Here is a 22,364-nt window from a genome sequence, read left to right as displayed (position 1 = left end):
CTGAAGTCTTTCTGAGATTCACAGTGTATAAGAAGAGCATAGGAAGCCTATGGTTGTAGGGTCAACCGCTCAGAGACACTAAGAAACACATAATTCATTAAGTAGTATTTGTCTCTTTGAATTGTTACCACTAGCTCACTGCCATGAGAAAAAAAAAAATCTTCAAGATGAAAGGTTTGTGCTGCTGCAGTGTTCGTCAGAATCCACTAATGTTCCAAAGAAAGGGCCTTCGCTCTTGGGAGAGTACAAAATTTCACAGAGAACGTGGCTGGAAAATCCTGCAGCAAACAGGCAAATTCTCTTACCTACAGACTTTGAGGGGGGAACCAACAACCCTTGCAGCTCCTTAGACAAACAGTTTAGCAGTGAAGGCTGACATGTTTCTCCACTACAAACCACCTTCCTCTCATTCCAGGGAGGCTGCCTGTCATACCACACATTCGGATCGAAGGGGAAAACCCAGCCCGTTTCGATAATTCCAGGGTATTTATTCAGGAATAAATAGGTAACACAGCAGAATCATCTTAACCCTTCCCTCCTGGCTGCTGAGGCAACCTGAAGCCCACTAGGCCGGCGACCTCCTCAGGCGAGCGCTCGCCCTTGCCGTGGTACTCCTGGTGAAGGGCCGTGTGCTCCCGGACACTGCGGAGCAGGCAGAGGTAGGTGGCTGCCTGGAAGTGCAGCTCCTGCTGGGCCCGGCACAGCTTCTCGCTGGTGACCTGCCGAGAAGAGGGGACAAGGTCCGGGGATTTCACCTCTCCCCGGGGCCAACGGCTCCCCCGCGCTGGGCTGCGCGGCCGCAGGCAGGGGTGCCCCCACTTCACCTCCCCGGGGGGGTGTGTGTGTGTGTGGGGGGGGGAGGTAGGAGGCAGGGGAGGGTGCGGGGGAGCCCGCGCGTACCCGGTGGGCGCGGAAGGCCGCGACGATGTGCTGGTAGGCGGGCGTGTCACGGTAGGGGCGGCCCGCTCGGCCGCTGGCGTAACGGAGCTCCCGCAGGAGCCCGCGTAAGGTCCGCAGCGGAGAGCCCAGCGCCGCCATCTTCCGCCCCTCCCCGCCCGCCGACCAATCGAGCGCCGTCGCCTCGTTGCGGCGGCCAATAAGGAAGCGGCCGGCGCGCGCAGGATTCACCCACACGCGCCCTCGGCCGGCCGGCGCGGAGGAGGCGAGGCTGCGCGCGACCCCTCAAGGCACGGCCCCGCCAGCGCGAGCTATCGAGCGCCGAGTCGAGCGATCGCTTTCTCCTACCTCCCCCCGCAATCAGTGGAGGTCAAGTGCCGAAGGTCGAGCGTCGAGGCGAGGCCGTGCCGAGGCTCGTGCGTGTCCCCGCCTCCCCCTCGCGCTAGGCCGTTGGGTTGAGGGAAGAGGGACCCGCCGCCGGCCTGTGTGCGGCGCGCGTGGGCTGTTCGTGCCGGCCGAAGGTACCGGAGCGGGATCACCGGGAGGCACCCGAGGGGCACATCTCACTGGGGGAAGACGAGTGGGGCCTTGGCCCCTGCCAGCCCACGCGTGTTTCTGAAGTCACCGGTCTTAAAACGAAATAGAGCTTGTTAGAACCCATGGTGGGTGCTCAGAAACCCCAGGAGACGCAGCCCCTCGGCAGCCCGCGGCCGGCGCTGTGGAAAGCCAGTGCAGTTTGAGAGTTGCGGAGCTCCTGCGGGGTACAGCCGTCCCACTTCAGCCGGACAGTGTGGGGGAAAAAAAAAACCGCCCACCCCAGATGGGACTCGAACCCACAATCCCTGGCTTAGGAGGCCAATGCCTTATCCATTAGGCCACTGGGGCTGCCGTGGGAGAAGCTTTTCTCTGTAGGTACTTCTCTCCTGTCCCCGCCCACCTTCCTTTTATGGAAACACTTGACGGCTGCTGACTGGGCAGCACCCTCCCCGCGCGCGGCTGGAGGACCGGAAGGCGCCTGCCGCGTGGCCCCCTGGGAGCGCGTGGCATTGGCTTCTTTCAGCTCCTACATCAGGCCGGCATGTCAGACTTTGCCTTGAAATAGCGCACCCCAAGAGGGAAGGGCTCCTTTCTTGTACTAATCCTCCGATAGTTTTAAAACTATAGTATTTCCCTTGTCTATATGATTGCCTTGAGTGAAGAAAGCTATAGCTTCCCCCCCTCCCCAAACCCTCACAACCCCAAATACTTTAAAAAAAAAAAAAGCCCTAAGCAACCTTTCAAGTGAAACCGTTTTACATCTTGATTTTTTGTAAGAAATCACAAGAGACAGGGCTAATATGTACATTCCTCTTTATTTAATACAGCACAGACACATGACAAAAAAAGAAAAGTACACTCATGAAAAAGCCTGTCGCAGTTAGGGACAGGGAACAGCTACACTGAATTGCGTAAGGCTCCTACTGCAGAACAAGGGTCTGCCGGCAAGGTTGGATCCCAGAGCAAAGTCTGCTGCCAAAAAAAAAATATATATATATATATATATAACTTTGCACTCCTTTCAGGAAAGCAGAAAAGGGCAAGTCCCTCTTGGAAGAGGTGGAGACTGCATCATCCACAAGGTTTGTGTGATACAAACCCTGTTACTGTGTTTAGATAAAGTGAGAAATGCTCTCCAGCTATTCTTGCAGAGGGCAAATATTCCTGACCACTGAAAACATCAGACTTCTCAGGGATAGCAAACCTGAGAACCTGGAAGGAGTGAAAACATCAAGTAGTCACGCAGAAGAGAGTTAAAATTAGTCTCCCTGATAGGGCTCTGCTAGCCACAACTGGGAACACACAGGGGAACAAACCGGCTTCCCAACTAATGAAAGACTAACAGCCATTAAACTGACCAGAACAATATATACACATCGGGAACTGATGCAGGCTTTTGTGGCAGCAGCTTCTTCCTTTCCCCACTTCAGGATGGAAATTAAGCAGGCACCTGTTCCTCTGGCAAAGAGCCTTACACACTTTTAAAAAATTAAAATACAAAAAAGGGAGACAGGTGTATTTACAAAATCCATGGCTGGTACAGTACATCATTTTTAAGACACACTAAATGCTACAATCTTTCAGGTCCTGAGATTATTACAAAAAAAACCCAAAAAACAAAACCAACTCAAAACTTGCGTTCAGGTCCAGTTTTATAAGGAGAGAGGAAAGACATCACACATTTAAAACACAGTATCCCTTGAAGTTATTGGAACACACCTCCCTAAAAACCCAAATTAAAGTGGTGCTAATCACCCAAATGTAGCTGCGTTTGGTTGTTCTGGCTTGTTGTCACAAGAGGGGAGCATTTCACAGGGGAGTTTCTCTGGAGCACTCATCAGGTAAGCACATGGCTGTTGGGATCCTCTCTCCATCACTAAGCCCTATGATCCGAAATACGTGAGGATTAAAAGGAGGAAGGTGACCTTGTACAAATTCATGCTGGACTGAGTAAAGCATCACAGGAATCACCAACTCAAACAGGTTTGCCATCTTGTAGTAGCTGTGCATTCCTTTGTTTGAAACTGAGGAATGCAGAATTCTAGCTGTGATTTAACATTCGATTATAACAGAACGCTCGCCCGGCTGTTTGTTCTGAGCTACCTGGTAAAAGGCAGGAAAACACTTCGTCCATCTGTTTCTCAGCCTTTCATTGTCTTGGGGATCCACAGCAAGTCAGGTGTAATTGAGCTGGCTATACCCAAACTTGCTATATAAATATATATACACTAAAAGTGATCCCAAACAAAGGATACTGAGGCCAAACCTCTGTCGAGGGGATGATCCCCACCACCATTAGCTGTGCAGGCAGGTATTTGGAAGCTCTGGGCTTGACTGAGCCTCTTTATCAGGTGAACTAAAGGGACTTTCACCCACACCTGTTTGTTTGTTTTTCCCCAATATTCTGAACATAGTGCTTTTGTATCATCAGAAATTATCATCACAGATGCTCTTTTATTATAAGCACCTGACTTTAAGCTAGAAAAGACCAACATTTTAAGGATTACTTGTGGAATGCTTCTAACCCCCAGTAAAAAGAAGACTACAAGAGACAGATCACATAAGGGTACTAGTTTAACTGCTAAAATATAATGCTGCTGATTTTGGGGGGTAGAAAGTAGTAGTTAATTTTATATTTCTTTTTAAACAGTAGTCCAAAAATAAAGTTTATCCATCTATTTCCAGTATGGATCTTGAGAACTATGCAAGAACATGGTACTAATTGCTACATGATGGAATCACCGGCAATAAAACACACACTACAGTTCTCATCTCTGAGCTAAATCGTTATTTGTAGTTACATACAACAAGACTAGAAGATCAGTGAGAAATACCTGGGGATTGTGATATAGCTTTTATTTAAAGATCCAGCTACTGTGTAGCTGATACTTGTTTAGAAGGAACTTCATTTAAGCGAGACATTGAATTAATTCACTTCTGATACTGGAAGAAAATCCAGGATGTCTCATTAGTTTCTCCCCAAATCCGATCTGTACATTAAAAAACAACATTGCTGTGGCTTCTTAAACCAATTTTGAGAGCTGAATATTCTAAAAACTCTCAGACTGAAACCTGTCACAAGAAGTGATTTTAGCTTCCTCCTCGAAGCAACTTCATGACACTTGACACTAGGTATTGCACCAGTGAAAGGGTTTCTTTTTTAAAATACAAATTTCTTTCTTCACGTTAGCAAAAAGTTCTGCGGTACAGACATTCAAAAAATATTCCATTTTCTTTGGGTAAAACTTCAACATGTGTTAACAGGGGTAGCTGGGGGAAGGAATGCATGTAACACTGAAACACGTAAAGAATACTCATCTGCATAGTTGGTATTAGTGACTACTAATCAAACTAAGGCCTTATCTGGAAAAAAGCTGAGAATGCAGGAAAGTTTCTTCCCCCAGTCCCCACTCCACTGGTGAAATCTGGTAAGTCTCAAAGAAGCTCTGGCTGCCTCAGCAGCTACTGGGTTTGGCCTACAATGGTGGTATCTCCCAACTGGTTTTGGTTGATTCTCTCCCCTGCTTTTTGTCTTGGTACTGGACAGTAACAAAGGTAACTATCAGTTGATAAAATAATCTGCACACACTGCTGGGAAAAACAAAACCAAACCCCACCCTTAGCATTGAGCATGACAGGAGTCAGTGTACACTGCTTGCTTTGGATTACTTCACCATAAAAAAAAAATCTTACTAGTTAATGGTTATTATTTAAGCAGGAGATGACAGCAAGGGAAGAGACTGAAATTCACTTCTAGATACAAAACATTCCCCCCCCCCCCCAGTTGCTCTGTAGAATTATAGCTGTCAAAAATGGCTACAAAATACAGACCTATCTCCTTGACTACTGACAAGATTAGCACAGTTTTATTTATGAGGAGTGTGCAAAAACAGCTGTAGGGAATCTTTGTACTTCCCCAGTTTTGGGCCAGTTCCAGGCCATGCTGATCTCTCAGCATAACTCATAGCAGCAGCAGGGCTTTCTATGGCCCCAAAAGGCTATTACAGCAGCAAGGGATCACCGGGTCATAGAAAAAAGGATGATGAAGCCACACCAGAAGTTTCCACAAACAAGGCATTCCCCTACACAGCGGTTATCTTTCCAGTGGCCCAGTAAGCATACTTCTGGCTCCTTATTTTGGCAGTGATTTCTTAAGCAGTAGACAGACACAGATTTTTCACAACAGCTGCATTTGTTAAAAAAAAAAAAGACTGCAACAGTCAACCATCATCACCAGATGCAGATTCCCCATCTCACAGCTCAGCCTAGTATGAAGAGTATGTGTGCCCAAAAAAGAATTAAACAGTCACAGAAGAGCCAGATCAGCTCTGCCACAGGTGGATGGGGCAAAACTCCAAAGTAACTTCACTGATGCACCTAAGGCAGATGAAGAAGCACCCTCACTGTCACGCCAACTGGCTGAGCTACCAGAGATAGTCCCATCTTTGACTGGCACCATTAGATGGGTACAAGAAATCCGCCTATGGCCTAGTTTACATAAACAGGTTCACTCAAATGCGTGAAGCCAAGCCAAGAATTGAAATAGCGGTTAGGCTATTCTCTGCCACAGAACATGTTGTATTTGAGATCTTTTCTGCTCTCTAGATGGGCTCTCCACTTAACTATGAAAGACTCTTCATTCCATTCCCATCCTGGTTTCTGGAAAAAGAGAAGGTAAATGCTTCCTTCTCGTATTGCAACTCAGAAGTACATCTTCCCCAGGGGCAGCACATCACAGAACTAGCAGAGCCTAGGGATGAGTATATACGTTACCTGAAGTTTAGCACTTGGTCAACAAGTGAATTGCTAATTTCAGGTATGCATGTTTATAATAATCATAAATTAGATATATCCTCAGCACAAAATTGTTAAAATCACTAGATTATCTATTGCAGCTTGCTAATTTTGTCAAGAGAACAAGGAAACAAGCACAAAGACTATTATGAGGGTTCACTTGCAGCTAATAACACATGAACTTACTCTTCATTATATTAAGAGAACAAACCATTAATGAAATCTCAATAAAAGTACAACTAGAAAAAGTACTTCCATGGTGAATGATTTAGGCAGCATGTGAAGCGTAGCCAGGCTTAACTTCAATTAGCAGCTGCACTCTTGCAGGTTTTACCAAATTCCTTCTTACATATGATGTACAGTAGAAAGTGAAAACTTTGGTAAAAGTGAGAATCCTTGCAACAATGGGTGTCAAGCAGATGTGACTAGCTGCACACAAGATTCCTTGCAATTCATCTCAACTCAAACTTGGTGCAAGCTGCTGTTTTAACCTTCTTTCCACTCCCACCTCCTTAGGCTTGTCAGCCACGCATCTTTGCCTCAGACTCAGTAATTGTGTTACGTGGTCCAGTATTTAATGAGGTTGCCAGACAGGGCCCATAATATTTTACTCATGACCTAATTAAGATCTAAATTTAAAACCTTCAGAGAAAAATGCAAGAAGTTTCATTCCCATTAGCCACTTCCTTTCTCTCATGCACATTTACGCACACTCACACACACACTCTTTTATTGTACTGCCATCTTTGCACAAACATTCACCTTTAAGTGTTTAACAGAGCCAGCAGAATGTAGGATGAACAGGATTCTCAGGAATATTGCTGTATATGTGTGTGCGCGCTTATGTTTGAGTGTGAGAGAGAAAGAAAGCACAAGCACACAGAACCAACACCATGGTACAGCAGCTATGAAGTTACACACATTACACACTTTTTTTTTCTTTACAAAAGGGAAAAAAATAGTATAACAGCATAAAGCCATCTTGGCAAGCTCAAGATTTTCCTCCAAAATGCCTTCCAGCACTTCAGGATCTCTGAGAACAGTTTAAAGAGGGTAGGGAAATAAAATTAAAAAAAAGGCACTTAAACAAAGGACAAAGGCCTGAATCAAGTAAGTCATGGAGGGTAACAGCCATTTCACCAGAGCTAGGACCAATCAAAATCTACCAACCTTTTTTTAATTTCTATAAAATTAAAATTGCATAAAGTGTTAATTAATCAGTCATTTACCTACTGCTTTCACCTTCTGGTTCATTTTATGGAAGAAAAAAACCAAACCCAAACAAAAAGCAAGTGTCCCTTTAGTCATCCCCCCCCCCTCCCCCCCAATTCAGCAAAAGATGAAAGTCAGGTGTGGGAGGAAGCCTCCACAGCTCAGCTTGGCCGCAGGCTTCCCCTGCAATGCTGTCTTCAAAAAAAATCCAAAATAAAAGCAGAAGAGGGACCACTGTGCCTTCAACAATTCACTCAAAAAAACCAAAACCAAAACAACCCAAACACCCCAACACTTCTAATCCATCTGTGGGCAAAAACTACTCAAAAGAAAACCAAACAAACTGTAAACTAGATTAAAATTTGCTAATAAATACAGCCAAAAGTTCATTTTACGAATGTAGCAGCAAATGTGATAAAGTTAGTTGGAGTCCAAGATGACTCCCAGAGGGTTAATGGTTCACACAACTGATGGCAGCTTGGGAGAGTTGCAGGATTTCTCTGTTTTCATGTCCTCAAGGGTCTTGCACCAAGTGGAGAAGGAGTGTGGAGGAAGGGTCAGGTGATGGGACTGCAGGAAAGAAACAGGCTCTTGGCACCTGTCCCACCCCCAAATCTGTGCATCAGACAACTTGGATTGGATTCAAACAAGACACAGAACCCAGGTAATTAAAAGTTACTTCTGATTAGCAGAAAACAGATGTGAAACCCACAGCATCCACACTTGTGACTTAGTTGATCGGTATTAGTCATGTATCTCAAATCAACAGAGAAGGCTGGACAAAGTGATGTAGGCCATTTGCATCTTGGAGTGGGAGAACACTGCAGTTATAGTCCAAGGTATCAGGAAACTTTGCAGCCTGTTTTTCATCTAGCCTGCCTTCTTTCTTTGCAAGTGTCTTGAAAGGATTTAAAATAGCTACCACGACTTTTGGGACTTTGGATCATGTAGCAGAAAATATTACCCAGACGGTTTTAACATCTAAAACCTGTGTTTGAAATTATTGCTTGCATTTGTTTGGGGCTTTCAGTGAGCTTGACATGTTAGCTCATATACAGTCCCCAAACCAAGTTCAGCCCTGCTGCCTGGAAAAGACAGCTCTACTTGGCTTTCTTATTGCTTGTGAATACTGAGGGTTTAGTATGTACAACTACAGTTTATTTATTAACAAAGGCCCTTAAAAAGCAGTAAAAAGTTGGGAGGAAATGTCTTTAGAAGAGCTGCTGTGCAGAAAATAGTAAAACATTAAGCTAATTTTGCATTTGGACGTTGCAGGAACCTTTCCCTTCTGCATCCCGTTTATGCCACCTGCAAAGGTCTCTGGGAGCCATGCTATTTCCTTTGATTTGGCCTTGGTAGGTGTAACCAGGGAGAATAGGGAAAAGGGAATGCAGACCCCTTCATCGCCATGTTGCTGATTTTCCAAGAAGCTCAGGAGCATAATGACTGAAAACATTCAGCCCTTGGGGGGGGGCTGGCTTCACAAACAATGTATGGTCATCTTTACTCTCATCATCCTACCACCTATTTCCACAGTATTAGTTTACTTGTTTCCCAAGACTGAGAAGCTCCATAGGCCACAAACAGGACTACTCCTACCCTCCTTAAGATTTGAGAGGATACTCAACTGAAGATGAGGCATACTTCCAGGAAGAAAGGAATGTTGAAAGGAAATTTGTGCTGTAGTTATAAAGGGCTACAAGTCTCCCAATGTAAAATTTCATTAGGTATGAAGACAAAAGATGGCAATTTGAATGAGATGCCTTGATGAGGAAAACACAGAAGAGGTAGAACTCTTAGGACAGGGTCTTTTAAGTATATTGCTGCCTGATGGCTCACTGCTGCAACTCCCTTAGCTACCTGCATTGTTAAAAAAAACTATCAGGTTTGACACAGTTCAGAGAATTAGCATCCTGCCAGAACTGTTAGGCCTCAAAAAAACAAAAGTTGTCTTCCTTCAACCCTTCCTGGAGAAAAGAGGAAAACAAAAAATCAGATTAAGCTTGCATTCTAAATAGTTTATGGTATTTTGACAGAATTTGCACAGGATTAAGAATACCAGAATCTATGTAGCTGTATGCTGCAACTCTAAATAACCTTGGTGATGGAGATGCAGGCTTAGCTAATCAACACAGCACATATAAAACATTAGCACTAGCTAAAAAGCATTTAATTGGCAGATGCTGTGGACTGAAATTAACGAATTAATGCATCTTATTTTAATTCAATCTGTCTTTCACAGAAGTGTTGTGCAAAAACGTTTATTGCTGAGCTCAACCCAACATTTTTATACTAAATACACAATATATATTAATTCATGTATATATATTTATATAAAATTAAAATGAGCTCTAAATAGAAAAGAAATTGTTGTCTGGTCTAAGAAAAATAAATCACATGTAAAAGAAACCTGAAAGCTATAAGTTAATCTAGCAAAAAACATTGACGATTTATTTCCCATGGGTCAAAGTCTCTCTGGAAGGTGTGAGACAACCAATAGACACTGGTTCAATCTCAAATCAAACTACTGGAAAGACTAGCTACTAGGAATTTCAGCATCTCTGATCAAAGGAATGCTTCGGGGTTGAAGAAGGGCATCATGCTATTTTATTTGCTCCTTTCCCCTCTGATTTATTTCAGTTTCTGCCATTCTCACCTTTTATCTGACAGCGCAAGGGACTCAACAGCAAAGTTCTGTCCTAGTGTTGAAAGTGCAATGTGTGCTGGGTACTTCCTAACCTTACAAATGAACCAGTGGATGTATTGCTATCCAAAACCCCTTAAAAAAAAAAAGCCAGCTTTGCAGTCTTGTGCTACCATGTAAGGAAGAGTTCAGGTCTGGAACACCCCAGGCCAGCAGGGGCTGGAAATGCTGGAGACAACCCATTCAGCCCCTAGAAGAGAAGGCACCTCTGGTCGCTTTTGAACGACTCCTCTTTGGCTAATGCCTGAAGCAGTATTAACCTGGCTCTGGAACAGGTCACAATCGGCTTTAACTAGCAAATCAGTATAATGCACAACTTTTGGGAGGAGTTAGGTGAAAGACGAGGAAGGTCTAAGTAAGGAGTAAATAAAGAACTGGTTGTGTTTTATAAAAAGACATGAATAGAGCATTACTTGATTTCTGTGGCAGATAAACACAAGGCAAAGGAAAAGAAAGTTTAACAAATGGAAGGACTGAAAAATCAGTGTGCCTTTAAAAAAGGGGGAAAGAAATGCTAGTCTGACCAATAAAATGTGGGTTTCCTTTTCATGTAAATGGCAAGATTTCCATCCCCTTCCTGCCTTAAATATGAATCTTTATATTTAAAAAAAATAAAATCAAACAAGGAGCATGGGATTTCCCAGTAGTCTGTCTCTCATCTCAATGTACCAGGAGACCTGTTTTTGAAGACAACTCTCTAATGAGACTGCATAAATCTGTAGGCTCCCTAAAGCCAAACAGCCTTGTAAAGCTGGAAAAATGCCCATATCAGAAACTGCATTTGTGTAAGGGTTTAATAATGCTAAGTATCCCAGCACCACCTCTACTCTACATAACCTTTGGTCCACAACCATATAGTACACTCAGGACCTACACATAATCTTATACTGGGCACTTTGGGCACTAATGAAGAGGATGATTCCACCTTAAACAATGGATGGAGAAACCTATTCTAGCTGCTCTCACGCTTTCAACTCTTCATTGGACATCACCCAGAAAAAAAACAATGTTTGTGCTGCTGTGGGTTTGACGATCAATTTTTTTAAAAGCCAATCAGAGCAGATAAAAAAGCTTGTTTCTTTAGGCAAGATCAAACTATGACCAGTCTGCATGACCAGGAGGACCGGTCCTCCTTTTCCTTCTCTCTTTGATCAAGTATTGTTTTCTTTTTCTTCTTCCTCTCACCACAGTGCTTGGGATCAGAATATGTAAACATCGACAGAAACAGCAGCCCTGTGACAATAAGCACTTTCCCAACTGGGCAGATTCTGTCAGCCAACCAGAACTGCTTCAGCTCCCTTGCTTGTCCAGAAGTCACTGGTTTTTCCGCTGTAACTTAGTGTCCCCTTTGCTTTGGCCTCCATCTGTAGTTTAGAGACAGGAAAAGAAAGAATAGAAGCATGAGTGAACTTTTATTTTTATAACTCGCAGCAAGAGAGACAGGAATTTGGCACATTCAGCTTTAGCATCACTAAAAAGTACATTGTCTTTATAGAGTGGAAAACACTGCATCTTCTCTGTAGTTCACTTATTAGAAATAGCACTGTTGAAACCTGAGATATCAGGCTTCATACCAAAAAGATACCATCTTTCTAAAGATTAGGTTGCAGCTTGGGATATTGAAAAAATTTCCAAAAAAATCAAGCCTTTCTTTAGAAGCCTTTACACTTTAATAAAGCATTTTTAGTATTCAACTCATGGCACTCACTGTGACAAAAGTTTACTGTTGTACCAAATACAGCCAATTGGTTTGTTTTCACAGCCTCTTAGAGCAACACTGCCCAGTTTTTTGGTGCTGAGAACATGTTGAAGAACGCTGTCCCCCAAGCCACTGCCACCCTTCCCATTCCTTCTTCTGGGAAAAAAATAAACCCAACCCTACAGGTGGCAAAGAAAGGAGTACACTCTAAACTGCACCTTCTAAAGCTTTATGGTTTTAGGGTTTTGGCTCTTTCTTATAAACAGAAAAATATGTTCTATTTCAAGCTTCTCCTCTCAAAATATGCAACTCTTATCAAGGATAAAGTTCCCAGGGAAGGCAGATCTTCCATTAGGAAACCATCACACTGTTCACACATGTATACACTCTTATAAGAATCATGAAGAAGCTTCTAGCTGGAAGGTCACTTTCTCCTCCAAAGTAGAAATTAAAATTGAGTGGAAAAAACAATCTCCCCAACAGAGGCTTTATGCAGCCTGTAAACAATCATTTTAGTGTCCATTAAGTAGCATTTCTTTTTTCTCCACTAGTTGAATTTGTATACTTGACTTTCTAGAACGGCTACAATAAAGTATTGTTGAAATTTTTGAACTTTTTTGTTCCTGACATTGAAGACAAGTAGAAAAAAATTCATGTTCCAAAAATACTGCTATGATAGAATGTGTACTGTCTGCTGCTACTCAAGCTTGTCCCTGTGTTGTGTCTTCTCTAAACCGATTTCAATTCTGGTGTACATTTTATTTCAGTCTAGGACAGAAATCTGACTTTTAAGTTAAAAATAAATAATAAGAAAAATACACTATCTTTACCTGTGTAAGCTTGCTGCAAGTGAGCAGGCAGAGGTGAGTGAGACAGTGTTGCTGCGTGCTGAGCACCTGGCTGTAAACCCTTCAGTAAGTCTGGGGAAAAAAGGGAGAGCAACAAAGATGAAAAACAAATCTTAAGGCCAGAGGCAGCCTTTGTGAAATAGGAAAGTTTCTATTTTTATAGTGTAGCTATAGTAGCATGCTGATTTGCAGATTTCTGAAGATGTATCTCAACAACAGAAAATAAATACCTGATAGCATTATGATGGCTGGAATAAGTCAACAGAAACAGACCTATTCAGACATGGTTAATCAAAAGTCAAAGCAAGGACCATGCCTCACTATTGGGATGCAGCTCTTCGTACCATTTCCTTTGGCAGAAAGACCAAAAATTGATATAGGTTAAAAACCTAAAGAATTTAAGCCATCAAAAAAAAAAATTGCCATCTTGGCTGACATTTCCTCATAAAAGAATTGTTTGATGTCTGAGATTACTGAGCTAAGGATGTTTTGAGAAATCACCATATTAAGTCTCTTATTTGTATTGTGACATTTGGAGACTCTGAAGCTATATTCCTTTCTAAAGGTAAGGGATTAAAAGTTAACCCAAAAAACCATATTCAAAACAAAGTATATACTGTGAATGTAACAATGAAGTTAAGCTTATCAAAGGTGATTCATAACATTTGGATAATTACATAAACAAAGTTTTACCAGTGAAGATGTCACATTTACTCCCCTGTAGGGATTTTCATGAACCAAATTTGTGTGTCTCAGAACTTTATCGCTTTCCTTCTTAATTTCCCTTTTCAGGGTGCATCCCTCCTTATAGGACAGTCTGATAACTAATTCCACTCACTCTGAGTTAGGCTGTGGTGGAAAGCCGCTGAGGTAGATCCCGAGGTGGTTGTCGCTCCAGCTGTGTCCGTCCCAAAGCCAAGCAGCTCCAAGGGAAACTGGAAGGGCACAGTCACAGGAACAAGGCCACCCAGCATCCCAAAAGGAGTTAATGGTGCAGACGTCACGTTCTGACTGGTTACAGACAGGGGTGATGCCATGAGAGTCAGAGGTGAGGCGTTAGCCAGTAATGATGCTCCTGCTGTTGACTGTACAAAGAAAAGGAGTACTTAAAGATTTCAAAGCTTTGAGTTGTATTCTTTAAGGAGACAAGAATCAACTATTTTCTGTTATGTGGCACTATTAAGTGTATTAAACTATTAATAAGTATACACTTATCCACCTAGAAGGTCTTCTCACTGTTATCTGCTAAGCAAGTACAATCGTATCTCAGATTCAGACATGACAGTAAGGTTCATATCTCATGGTTTCTTGTCAGCCTTGCAGATAACTTCCTCTACCTCCTTTCCAATTATGCACTGGGTCTATAGTCAGACTCCAATGCAACATCTTCTATTAGGTTAATAATATGAAATTATCAGATGTAGAACTGAAGTTCTTCAGAAGCACAGTAGTATTCTCTCCTGGGTCTTAACAGAACACTAACTTTAGAAATAAAGAGGTTGCTTAGAAGCAATGATTTTTGAAAATTAAGACTCATACATAAGAAGCCCCACAGTTTGAGAGAAGTCAGGTTACCACAATGCAGACATACCTATGTATGTATAGATCTGTATGCACATGTCAAAGCAAAAGGCAAAGCAAAATAATCTCTCTACATATGTCACAAGTGACTGTACTTTAAAAACAAAAATGCAAGATCAGTTACAACATTTTAGCTACAACAACTCCCAAAGACCACTAAGTCCTCTAACATTAGAGCAGCTCATTCTTGTTTAACAATCTTTCTCTCACTATGCATATATTGATTTTATATGCTAACATTCCATTCTCTAATGATCTACTACAAAACAGTTAGTATAGAAAGCATTTTGAATCACTCATGCTCAGACATTTTAGATATTTGAGTTAGAGACTCAGACTGAACAGGACTTCAAACCTATGCATTTATACAAGTAACCTTTAACTAAACTCAAAACTTAGAATCATTTTAATCAACACATAAGCTTAAAATGAAAATGAAGTCTCCTTGAGTTCAGTAATATCAGCTTACAGAAACAGCAAAATGATGAAAACTCCTAGCAGAGATAAAGTTCCTATTACCAGTTTTGGTCTTAAGGTGTTCAAATGAAAGCAGCTGAAGAAAGGTTAGTTACTGCTTATGAGAAAACAAAATTTTAAAACAATAACCCTGTAAGTGTAAACAACTACAGAAGTGATGTTCCTAGCAAGTGTTTGTATCAGTCATCTTAGGAGTGACAGTTTCTAAGACATACTCCATTCCACAAGTAGAAAAAAATTGAAAACTTCAACATACAGGATTATTCTCTTCTGCCTTTAAAAGTACTAATTTCACAATAAGCCTATGTACAAAAAAATGACAGCTTTCTAATTTTTACTGTGCAACAAAAGCCATACAGTAATCTCTTGCAATTGTGAAAAGAAAGAAGCTTTGTAATGTTCTCTGCCAAGACCTTGTTTACTCTCTCAAAAAGGAGGAGAGAAGTTCAGTGATGGAAGAAGCTACAGAGAATGCCCTAAAAGAGTTGCAGTTCAGATGCTTCTATTTATCTCACCTATGATAGCACTTCATAAAAGGGTTCATCCTGATCATCTGAGTCACTAAAATCCTTAAAAGTCTAAGCCAGATTCTGCTCAAGAGTACTAGTAGTAGGTAGAGCTTTTTAAGGACGTCACACAATACTTGCTGAAGTTTAGATTACTTGAGCTTTGTGTTCTTAAGATGTAATTTAACAGAGTATTCCACAGTAAAATTTCTGTGGGGCTACAGCAGGTGTAAGCTTATATTCTGGTAAATAATTGTGTCAATCAGAACAGGAAAGGAAGGAAACACTTCTTGGAAACTTCCTAGTTAGGAACATCTTTATTACCACATGATATCACCTAGTCTGATCTTCAATGTAAGCAGACCAGGATATGGTCTCAGGTAACATTCTCATCTTCTTACCAATGAATAGCATCTCAGACAAGGATTAAAGCCCTAAACCCTTAATGGAAAGGAGGGTAACAAAGTTTTAAGAGGGGTAGCTAACTCAGTACATTGTACCTAACAACTAGTCTAGAATTGATTAAGTTCAGCAGCCTGCCGTTAGATCTTTAAGGCTAAACAAAGCCCTCTTATCACAAATCTCTTCCCCTTCAGTGGAAGGCAATTTGATTCTAATCTTCTCTTGAAGATACTCCACTGACTAAGCCTCAGTCTGCACAGTAACAACAGCCTTATTCCATGGTGTACCTTCTTTGCACCATTCTTCTGAACCATTTCTAGGTTATCAAAGTAACCTCTGAAGTGTCAAAAAAACCCCCCATGTAAAGTCACAATAATTATTTTAGTGATACCATATGCTGCTCAGTATCTCTAGCTGATTTCCCCCTTCTATATACCAACACACCTTATTTTACTGTATTACAGGTATGCACTCATGTTACTTGATTATCCACTACACCCCCTCCAGTCCTCTTCAAAATCAGTCTGCCAAAATGCATTTCATTCCCCAGCTGATCAGTGTTTAAAGAAAAAACAAAAAACCCTTGCCTTTAACTACAGGAAGGTTTGCCAGAATTAATCTCATTATCCAACACAATATTACTTATTTCCCTTGTCCGTCATCTTTAAGCACTACCACATCCATTTCAGATTTTCTTGTGCATCACAGCAACTATATCCACTGGATTCTGTTGATTACACCAGGAAGAAACAACTCTGTTCCCAGTGCATTCACTGTAGCCTTTTTTGTCTCTTCCAGGTACCTTCCAGAGTACCCAAATTGCACTGCACCTGGCTCAGCTGTTCTCTAGACCCTATGTGGTACCTCCACAGCTCTTACACAACATAGGGGTTGCGGTTTTTTTCATTCAAAGCACCCAAAATGAGAAGGCTGTGTCAGAGCCTGCCAGATATTTCTTATTTACTGTAAGAGATTTAAGGTACAATAGGATGAAAGACTACAGAAATGTATTGTAAAAATAAATCTTCCTCCTGTTATTCAGCTGCATTAAGAAAACATTGATAGCAAGCTAAAAGATTATAAGCCATTGCTAAAAGCTGAGTACACATCACTACCATGCAATAGCTATGTACATTGTTCCAAAAAATACAAAGCTGTTCCGTTTGCTGTACACCAAGACACTGATTTACAGCAATACTGCTTTTCTTCAGTAGTGAAGACTTCTGGATAGAGAGAGCAATAAAGAGATGGGAAAACCTCAAATCATCCTAGTAATTAAATCATTCCCAGTAAGAAGAACAACACAGCTTAGGAAAGCAGGTTGTCTTCCAAGCAAATAATAAGTTTGCCTGGGTTTTAGAACAACAGTATTTCAAAGTATTTGTTTTGTATTACTTATCTCCAGTGATGAAGTTCTGCATAAGCTCTCTCAATTTCTAGGATATTTATATATTAATGACATGTCTCATTCTGTTTGACTACTACAAAATAAAACTCATATTTAATCACAAACACTAAAGAAAAGCCCTTGCAAGTGTAAATTTTAAATACAAGTCTTGCATTATGCTCAAACCACAGGCAACTCAACTCTAGTTATGCAAGTTAATCATGAAGCTTGGCAACAAAGGTACCAAGATACCTTTTCATATGACAACCATCATTACAAATAAGTAAATATGCAAGAATACACAAATCCAATAACGCAAGAAAATACCACATCCCCTTAAAATATGGCCACACAACGCTTACCTTTTCTAGTGCTCTTAAAAAAAAAGTGAATTTCGTTCCACAGTATAAACCAACCAACATTTTACAGTGAGGATTTGTTCCACACTGATCCTTGCATTTCACATCAGCTGGAAATACCGATTCACCAGTGTGAAATAGTTTGATCAGTATTCACATTTATGCTTATTAAAGTATAAACATTTAATTTATGACACAAGATATTGCAAGAAAAAGTTTACAAAATAAATGTGATAAATAGTGTAAGGTTTAAATGTAAACTCATTAGATGCGTACCTGCACACTGGCTGCTACAACTGGAGACCCTGAGGCAGAAGATGGTCTGTGTGGAGTTGACAATTGTTTAGTAGCACCCTGTGTTCCACTTCCTGCTCCCCCAGACAGACTAGTCCTACTAGCTCCACTTGAGTTAAGGTTACTGCCTCTGCTGGCAGGTACATTCATTCCAACTCCACCCAAATTATTTTTACCAACAGTTCCAGAAGGAGAAGAGTTGGGCAATTTTGAAGAAGCCTGAGGGTTCTTTGCAGGCTGAAGGCCTGAGGTGCGATTAGAGGGCAGCAAATTCATTGTGGGAGACTGCCTGCTGATATTTACACCACTGGTCTGTTTATGAAGGGGGTTGTTGCTGGAGTGACTACTCTGGGAAACTAGTGCACTTGAACTGGAAGAACTGGGTGTTGTTGCAGGCCTGGGGGATGAGGTGGACTTGGATGAAAATTTAGGCGATGCATTGGGCTTGGGTGTCACAGAGGGCTTAGATGCAGTGGGCTTGGGAGAGGCAGCAGGTTTGGGAGAGGCAGCCATGGAGAAGGGAGGCTTGAAACCCTGGGAAGAAACTTGTGACACCATAGCCTTGGCTAAATAGTTACTAGAGGTAGAGGTGCTGGATGTTGTCCGAGAAACCAGTGGGTGAGACACTTGAGAGCCACTTCCAGATGAGGGATTAGACAAAGGCAGGCGATATACTACAGACTTATCTTGAGCCTTGATGACTGGTGATGAGCAAGACAGTTTAGGATTACTACTCAATTTCACCACTGGATTGCTCTGTGATTTACTAATAGTTGCTTGCAAAGGAGATACATATTTCTGCTGTACAGCTGAATGCTGGTGCACCTTTGTCACTTGTGATGTTGAGGAAGAACCACCTGGAGCCTCTGAAGATGATACTAAGATATTACCATCCTTGGTTCTTTGAGAGGAGGTGGAGATAGCTGCTTGGGTCTTAGAGGAAGAAACATGAGTCTGCGAAGAGGAGGAAGCAGCTTGGATCTGACTTGACCTCTGTAGTCCTTGCTGAAGTAGTTTGGCTGGCAAAGGCTCTAAGGAAACCTTAGGATTTTGAATTGAAGATCCAGCAATAAGGCCTGAAGAGATACCAGTGTGAACTAGATCCTGGGGTTTCTTTGGTACCGGCCCTGTGTGACCAGCAATAAGACTTGATGAATGGGGTGTTTGAGTGGGCTCTACTTTCTTTGAGGTTGCCAGGGGCAACTTACTCATAATACTTGCTAGTTTCTCTTCCCTCAGCCCAGGGCGAGGTCTGGATGTTGGTGTGTCTATGGTGGACCCAAGAGGTGATCCCTTGGCACCATTATTGATAACTGCCAGAGCATCAGAAATAGAGTCCAGTGAAGGTGGATGGAAAGAGAGGTCTTCATCCAGTGAGTCGTCCAAGCAGATCGTCTCTGGAGCTGGTGTGCAGCTAGAGCTGGCTGGGGTGCAGACAGGTGTGCTGGAACTCAGTACAGTAGCACAACTTGAATTGACTGAAGACATACAGGTTTTCTGTTCTTTCTTTGGACTGGAGTCCTGAGAATGAAGAGTTCAGAAAAGACAGATTTAATAGTCTTTCTGGAGTAGACCTAAAGTCTTCTTTAGAGTAATACTCTGTAAATTCAGATGAACTGAAGATCTACTATTGAAATTTTCATATTAAGATACCTACGATGTTGAGGTGTTGGAGTCCTACATGCTAATTCAGTATTTGTACTTAAAAACCTAGTGCTGTTGCTCCACATAAGAGTGCCCCACAAAGTTAAAGAATAATCAAAGCTGTAAAGAACAGGGATAGCAAATCAGATCGCTAGGTAAAATTGTTACACCTAGTCATGTCTAATGAGAACCTCTATTGATTTACTATGTTATCCTCCCAAATCACACATTTTTCCAGCATTACCAAATTTAATACAAGCTGAAAACAAACACAAAGCACACCAAAAGAAGGTGAAACTTTACTGGAACTAGTACCTCTTCATAGTCAATTTTCAAAAAACTAATATAGCTTGAAGTTACCAAGCTATACAGAAGCCTTTTGTACTACTTTCTTTAAAGTAATACACCATCAAGTCAATAAGCTCTCACAGCATTTCCTGATGGAACCCTTCTGCCATAATTTTTCTGGATCAGAGGCAAGAAACAAGTCGTATCAAATGGTCATATAAAATTCAGATATCTACATCGGCATTTACCTTCACTTTGGGTTTAGGGGCCAGAATCACCTTCTTCTTTGCCCTAAAACAGAGGGGATACATGCGCATCAGAAGACAAAAGAAAGGCAAGTCATTTTAGTTTTAACTGTTACCCTGATTATATCCTGATAAACTCGAAGGATGACTACTGAAATCCAACTTTAATAACAAAACATCCTTGAAATAGAAAATGGGTTAAAATATAGGAGGGGAAGAGAACAAGCACACTTTTAACCCTTTTTTTTTTCCATTTATCTCTATGTAAATTACATGCAAAATTCACTGAATTGCTGAGATGACTTGATATTTTGAAGTTTCTCTAAATCGGAAAAGTAAAAGATAGCTCTCCTGATATATCAGGTTACCTCAGCCTCTTACAATCTTAAGAGTTTGTCTACTTAGCTGAGCTTTGTCTAAACTGAAGTCACCTATAACAGTTATATAATTTCACCTTATGTTGATGTTTTTGTCACTGAGGAGTATACTTCATGTTGCCATTCATATTTCAAACCACAAAAACAGTTGCTTCCCCCCCAAAAAGTGTTTTGTTGCTTAGCAACTGTGAAACAATTGTATCTAACTTGTGTTTGTTGCAAGCAGCCAGGTTCTTTTGCAGTGTAAGTGAACACCACAGCATCAACTGCAGCTATGCAAGCGAGGACAGCATTAAGGATTATTAGTCATCAGCTTTGCCTTAGAAGTTAAGCATTTCACACCCTCTTTTCTCATTTTTATTTCTTCAAGAGGATCTCCTTTTCTAAGCAACTACGAATATGCCTGGTTAAAAAAAGACCTCACTGTAGGTAGACCATGACTCAGTTTTGTTATTACATAGAAAAATATCCTATGTTAATCATATTTATCACAAAGGTTGCAATTTGGGTGTTATTCAAAGTCATAATTGTTTATTTGAATTCTGGCTGAATACAGGCAGCTCCCGAGAGGGACACAGCATTGTCTGAGAAGCAAGAAGATAAAATTCTGCTAAGATACACAGTCTTCTGTGGTTAGAGACATTTATGAGGGGGGAAAAAAGAGCAGGAAGTAGTGCAGTCTGAGTTCAATTTAATATGCGGCACAGCAAAATTCAGGTAGTGTACAGTGCTTTGAAATACTTTGAATAAACGGCATTAATCCAAGAATGAATATCCTCTTGAGTTATCTAGCCACTTCATAATGGAGTTAAAAATATAATGCCACAAGAACATTACAGTTACATGTCTAAATTAAAGCATTAAAAAAAAAACATTGTACGTCTCTTCACACTAATCCCTAAATATCTCTTTCCTCCCCTCTGTCCAAAAAAAGGTAGGATGAAGATGTGAAGAGACAGTATGAATAACCTAAAGATTTAGTTTAGTTGCTAATATTATACTCACGGGGCAGAAGTGAGGTGATTGTGAACACTTCGGCTTTCTTTAAAAAGCATCCTAAAAGAGTGGCAAGAGAAGAAAAATAAGGGGATTCAATAGGGACAATCAGGATATGACCACCAAATATGCAAGCATCCTTAAATTCTCAGAAGAACCCTTTGATTATCTGTTCCAAGAACGGCTAGTAGGTAGTCTGTTTGTATTGCTATTGTGATGTAGTTCCCAGCAGCCCTAAACAGAGGGCTAAAATGAAATAACAGAATGCTAAAAAGGATATAATTCAAGTTTACATTCAAAATACCTCAGTAAATGGCCAAGGAGAAGTCAACATAACAGAATATTACCTCCTTCAGCTGAACAAAAGCAATACATTTTGAATTCTCTCTCCTCAAAGGCTAATGAAATATTTTAAATATAAAATTAAGGATTATCGTGTACTCTTCACATTACATGTCCACACATCAACCATAGGTTTGGGTTTTGTGGTTAGTCTGTTGTGGATTTCTTTTTTTTAAAGCATAGAGGAAAAAGGTCAGAATACAGTACGCAAGCTTGTTTCTAATTTTCTTCAGTATTTTGTGAAGGTCATTGTGTACCACTTCTGTGACTTCAATTACACTGGACTTTCACATGCATTTTACTCAGAGCCGATGAATGGCAAGAGTGGGTCTGAAATCTCAACACTTCCCATGCTTTTATTTCGATGTGATCAACTCCTGAGCTGATGAGGGGGAAGAGAATATGATTCATGACCTGCACCCATCCCTACAGCTTGCTACCCAAAAGCAGCTATAAATAGATGATTAATGAAAACTTGGTCCCCTTCTCTGCTTCCAGGTAGGCAAACTAGAAGAGACAAGATTTTCCTACACCACTGCCATTACACTAACACTGACCACATCGTGAACAGCTGTCTAAACAGAAGCTTTTCAAAATTGGTAACACATCCTGTAGAGCTGCAATAGTTATGAAAAATCAAAGTATCCACAAATCTCATGTAATCTGTTAAGAAAACATTGACATCCTCTCACTACAGTTCCAACACCTTACTTCTCAGATTCCACTGTCAGCTCAATTTTCATATTTTCATAGAATCATATAATCTTTAAGGTTG

The 22,364-nt window shown here is 41.2% G+C and overlaps 2 protein-coding genes and 1 non-coding gene across 5 annotated transcripts in view; all 3 read right to left on the bottom strand.

Annotated features, from left to right (window-relative positions):
• Nucleotides 1-467: 467 nt before the first annotated feature.
• Nucleotides 468-1,187, bottom strand: FMC1 (formation of mitochondrial complex V assembly factor 1). The gene is made up of 2 exons (XM_075750851.1): nucleotides 901-1,187; nucleotides 468-719 (listed from the first exon to the last, which is right to left on the bottom strand). Exons 1-2 carry the CDS (start codon nucleotides 1,036-1,038, stop codon nucleotides 525-527), a joined length of 333 nt encoding a protein of 110 aa, XP_075606966.1. The 5' UTR covers nucleotides 1,039-1,187; the 3' UTR covers nucleotides 468-524.
• A 522-nt stretch (nucleotides 1,188-1,709) lies between these two features.
• TRNAR-CCU (transfer RNA arginine (anticodon CCU)) lies at nucleotides 1,710-1,782 on the bottom strand. The gene has a single exon. It is a non-coding gene; the product is annotated as a tRNA-Arg (tRNA).
• A 5,354-nt stretch (nucleotides 1,783-7,136) lies between these two features.
• UBN2 (ubinuclein 2) overlaps nucleotides 7,137-22,364 on the bottom strand; it is a 53,566-nt gene continuing 38,338 nt past the window's right edge. For all 3 annotated transcript variants that reach the window (XM_075750788.1, XM_075750796.1, XM_075750807.1), the window contains exons 12-17: nucleotides 21,257-21,307; nucleotides 19,878-19,920; nucleotides 17,680-19,218; nucleotides 13,530-13,776; nucleotides 12,674-12,763; nucleotides 7,137-11,508 (exon numbers count right to left, since the gene is read on the bottom strand). In XM_075750788.1, the coding sequence (XP_075606903.1) occupies nucleotides 11,459-11,508; nucleotides 12,674-12,763; nucleotides 13,530-13,776; nucleotides 17,680-19,218; nucleotides 19,878-19,920; nucleotides 21,257-21,307 (2,020 nt within the window). In that variant the 3' untranslated portion in view covers nucleotides 7,137-11,458. The remainder of the gene's footprint in view (nucleotides 11,509-12,673; nucleotides 12,764-13,529; nucleotides 13,777-17,679; nucleotides 19,219-19,877; nucleotides 19,921-21,256; nucleotides 21,308-22,364) is intronic.

The sequence above is a fragment of the Balearica regulorum genome, chromosome 1 (assembly GCF_011004875.1).
Source record: "Balearica regulorum gibbericeps isolate bBalReg1 chromosome 1, bBalReg1.pri, whole genome shotgun sequence".
Classification (NCBI taxonomy): Eukaryota; Metazoa; Chordata; class Aves; order Gruiformes; family Gruidae; genus Balearica; species Balearica regulorum.
The sequence above is the reverse complement of the archived record's forward strand: the minus strand, read 5'-3'. Positions and strand labels throughout refer to the sequence as shown.

What these genes read in the sequence shown, in the direction of transcription:
- FMC1 (XM_075750851.1), bottom strand. Translation starts at nt 1,038, where the DNA reads ATGGCGGCGCTGGGCTCTCCGCTGCGGACCTTACGCGGGCTCCTGCGG. An exon ending in CGGCCTTCCGCGCCCACCGG is followed by an intron (nt 720 to 900) that starts GTACGCGCGGGC and finishes TCTTCTCGGCAG; the next exon opens with GTCACCAGCGAGAAGCTGTG.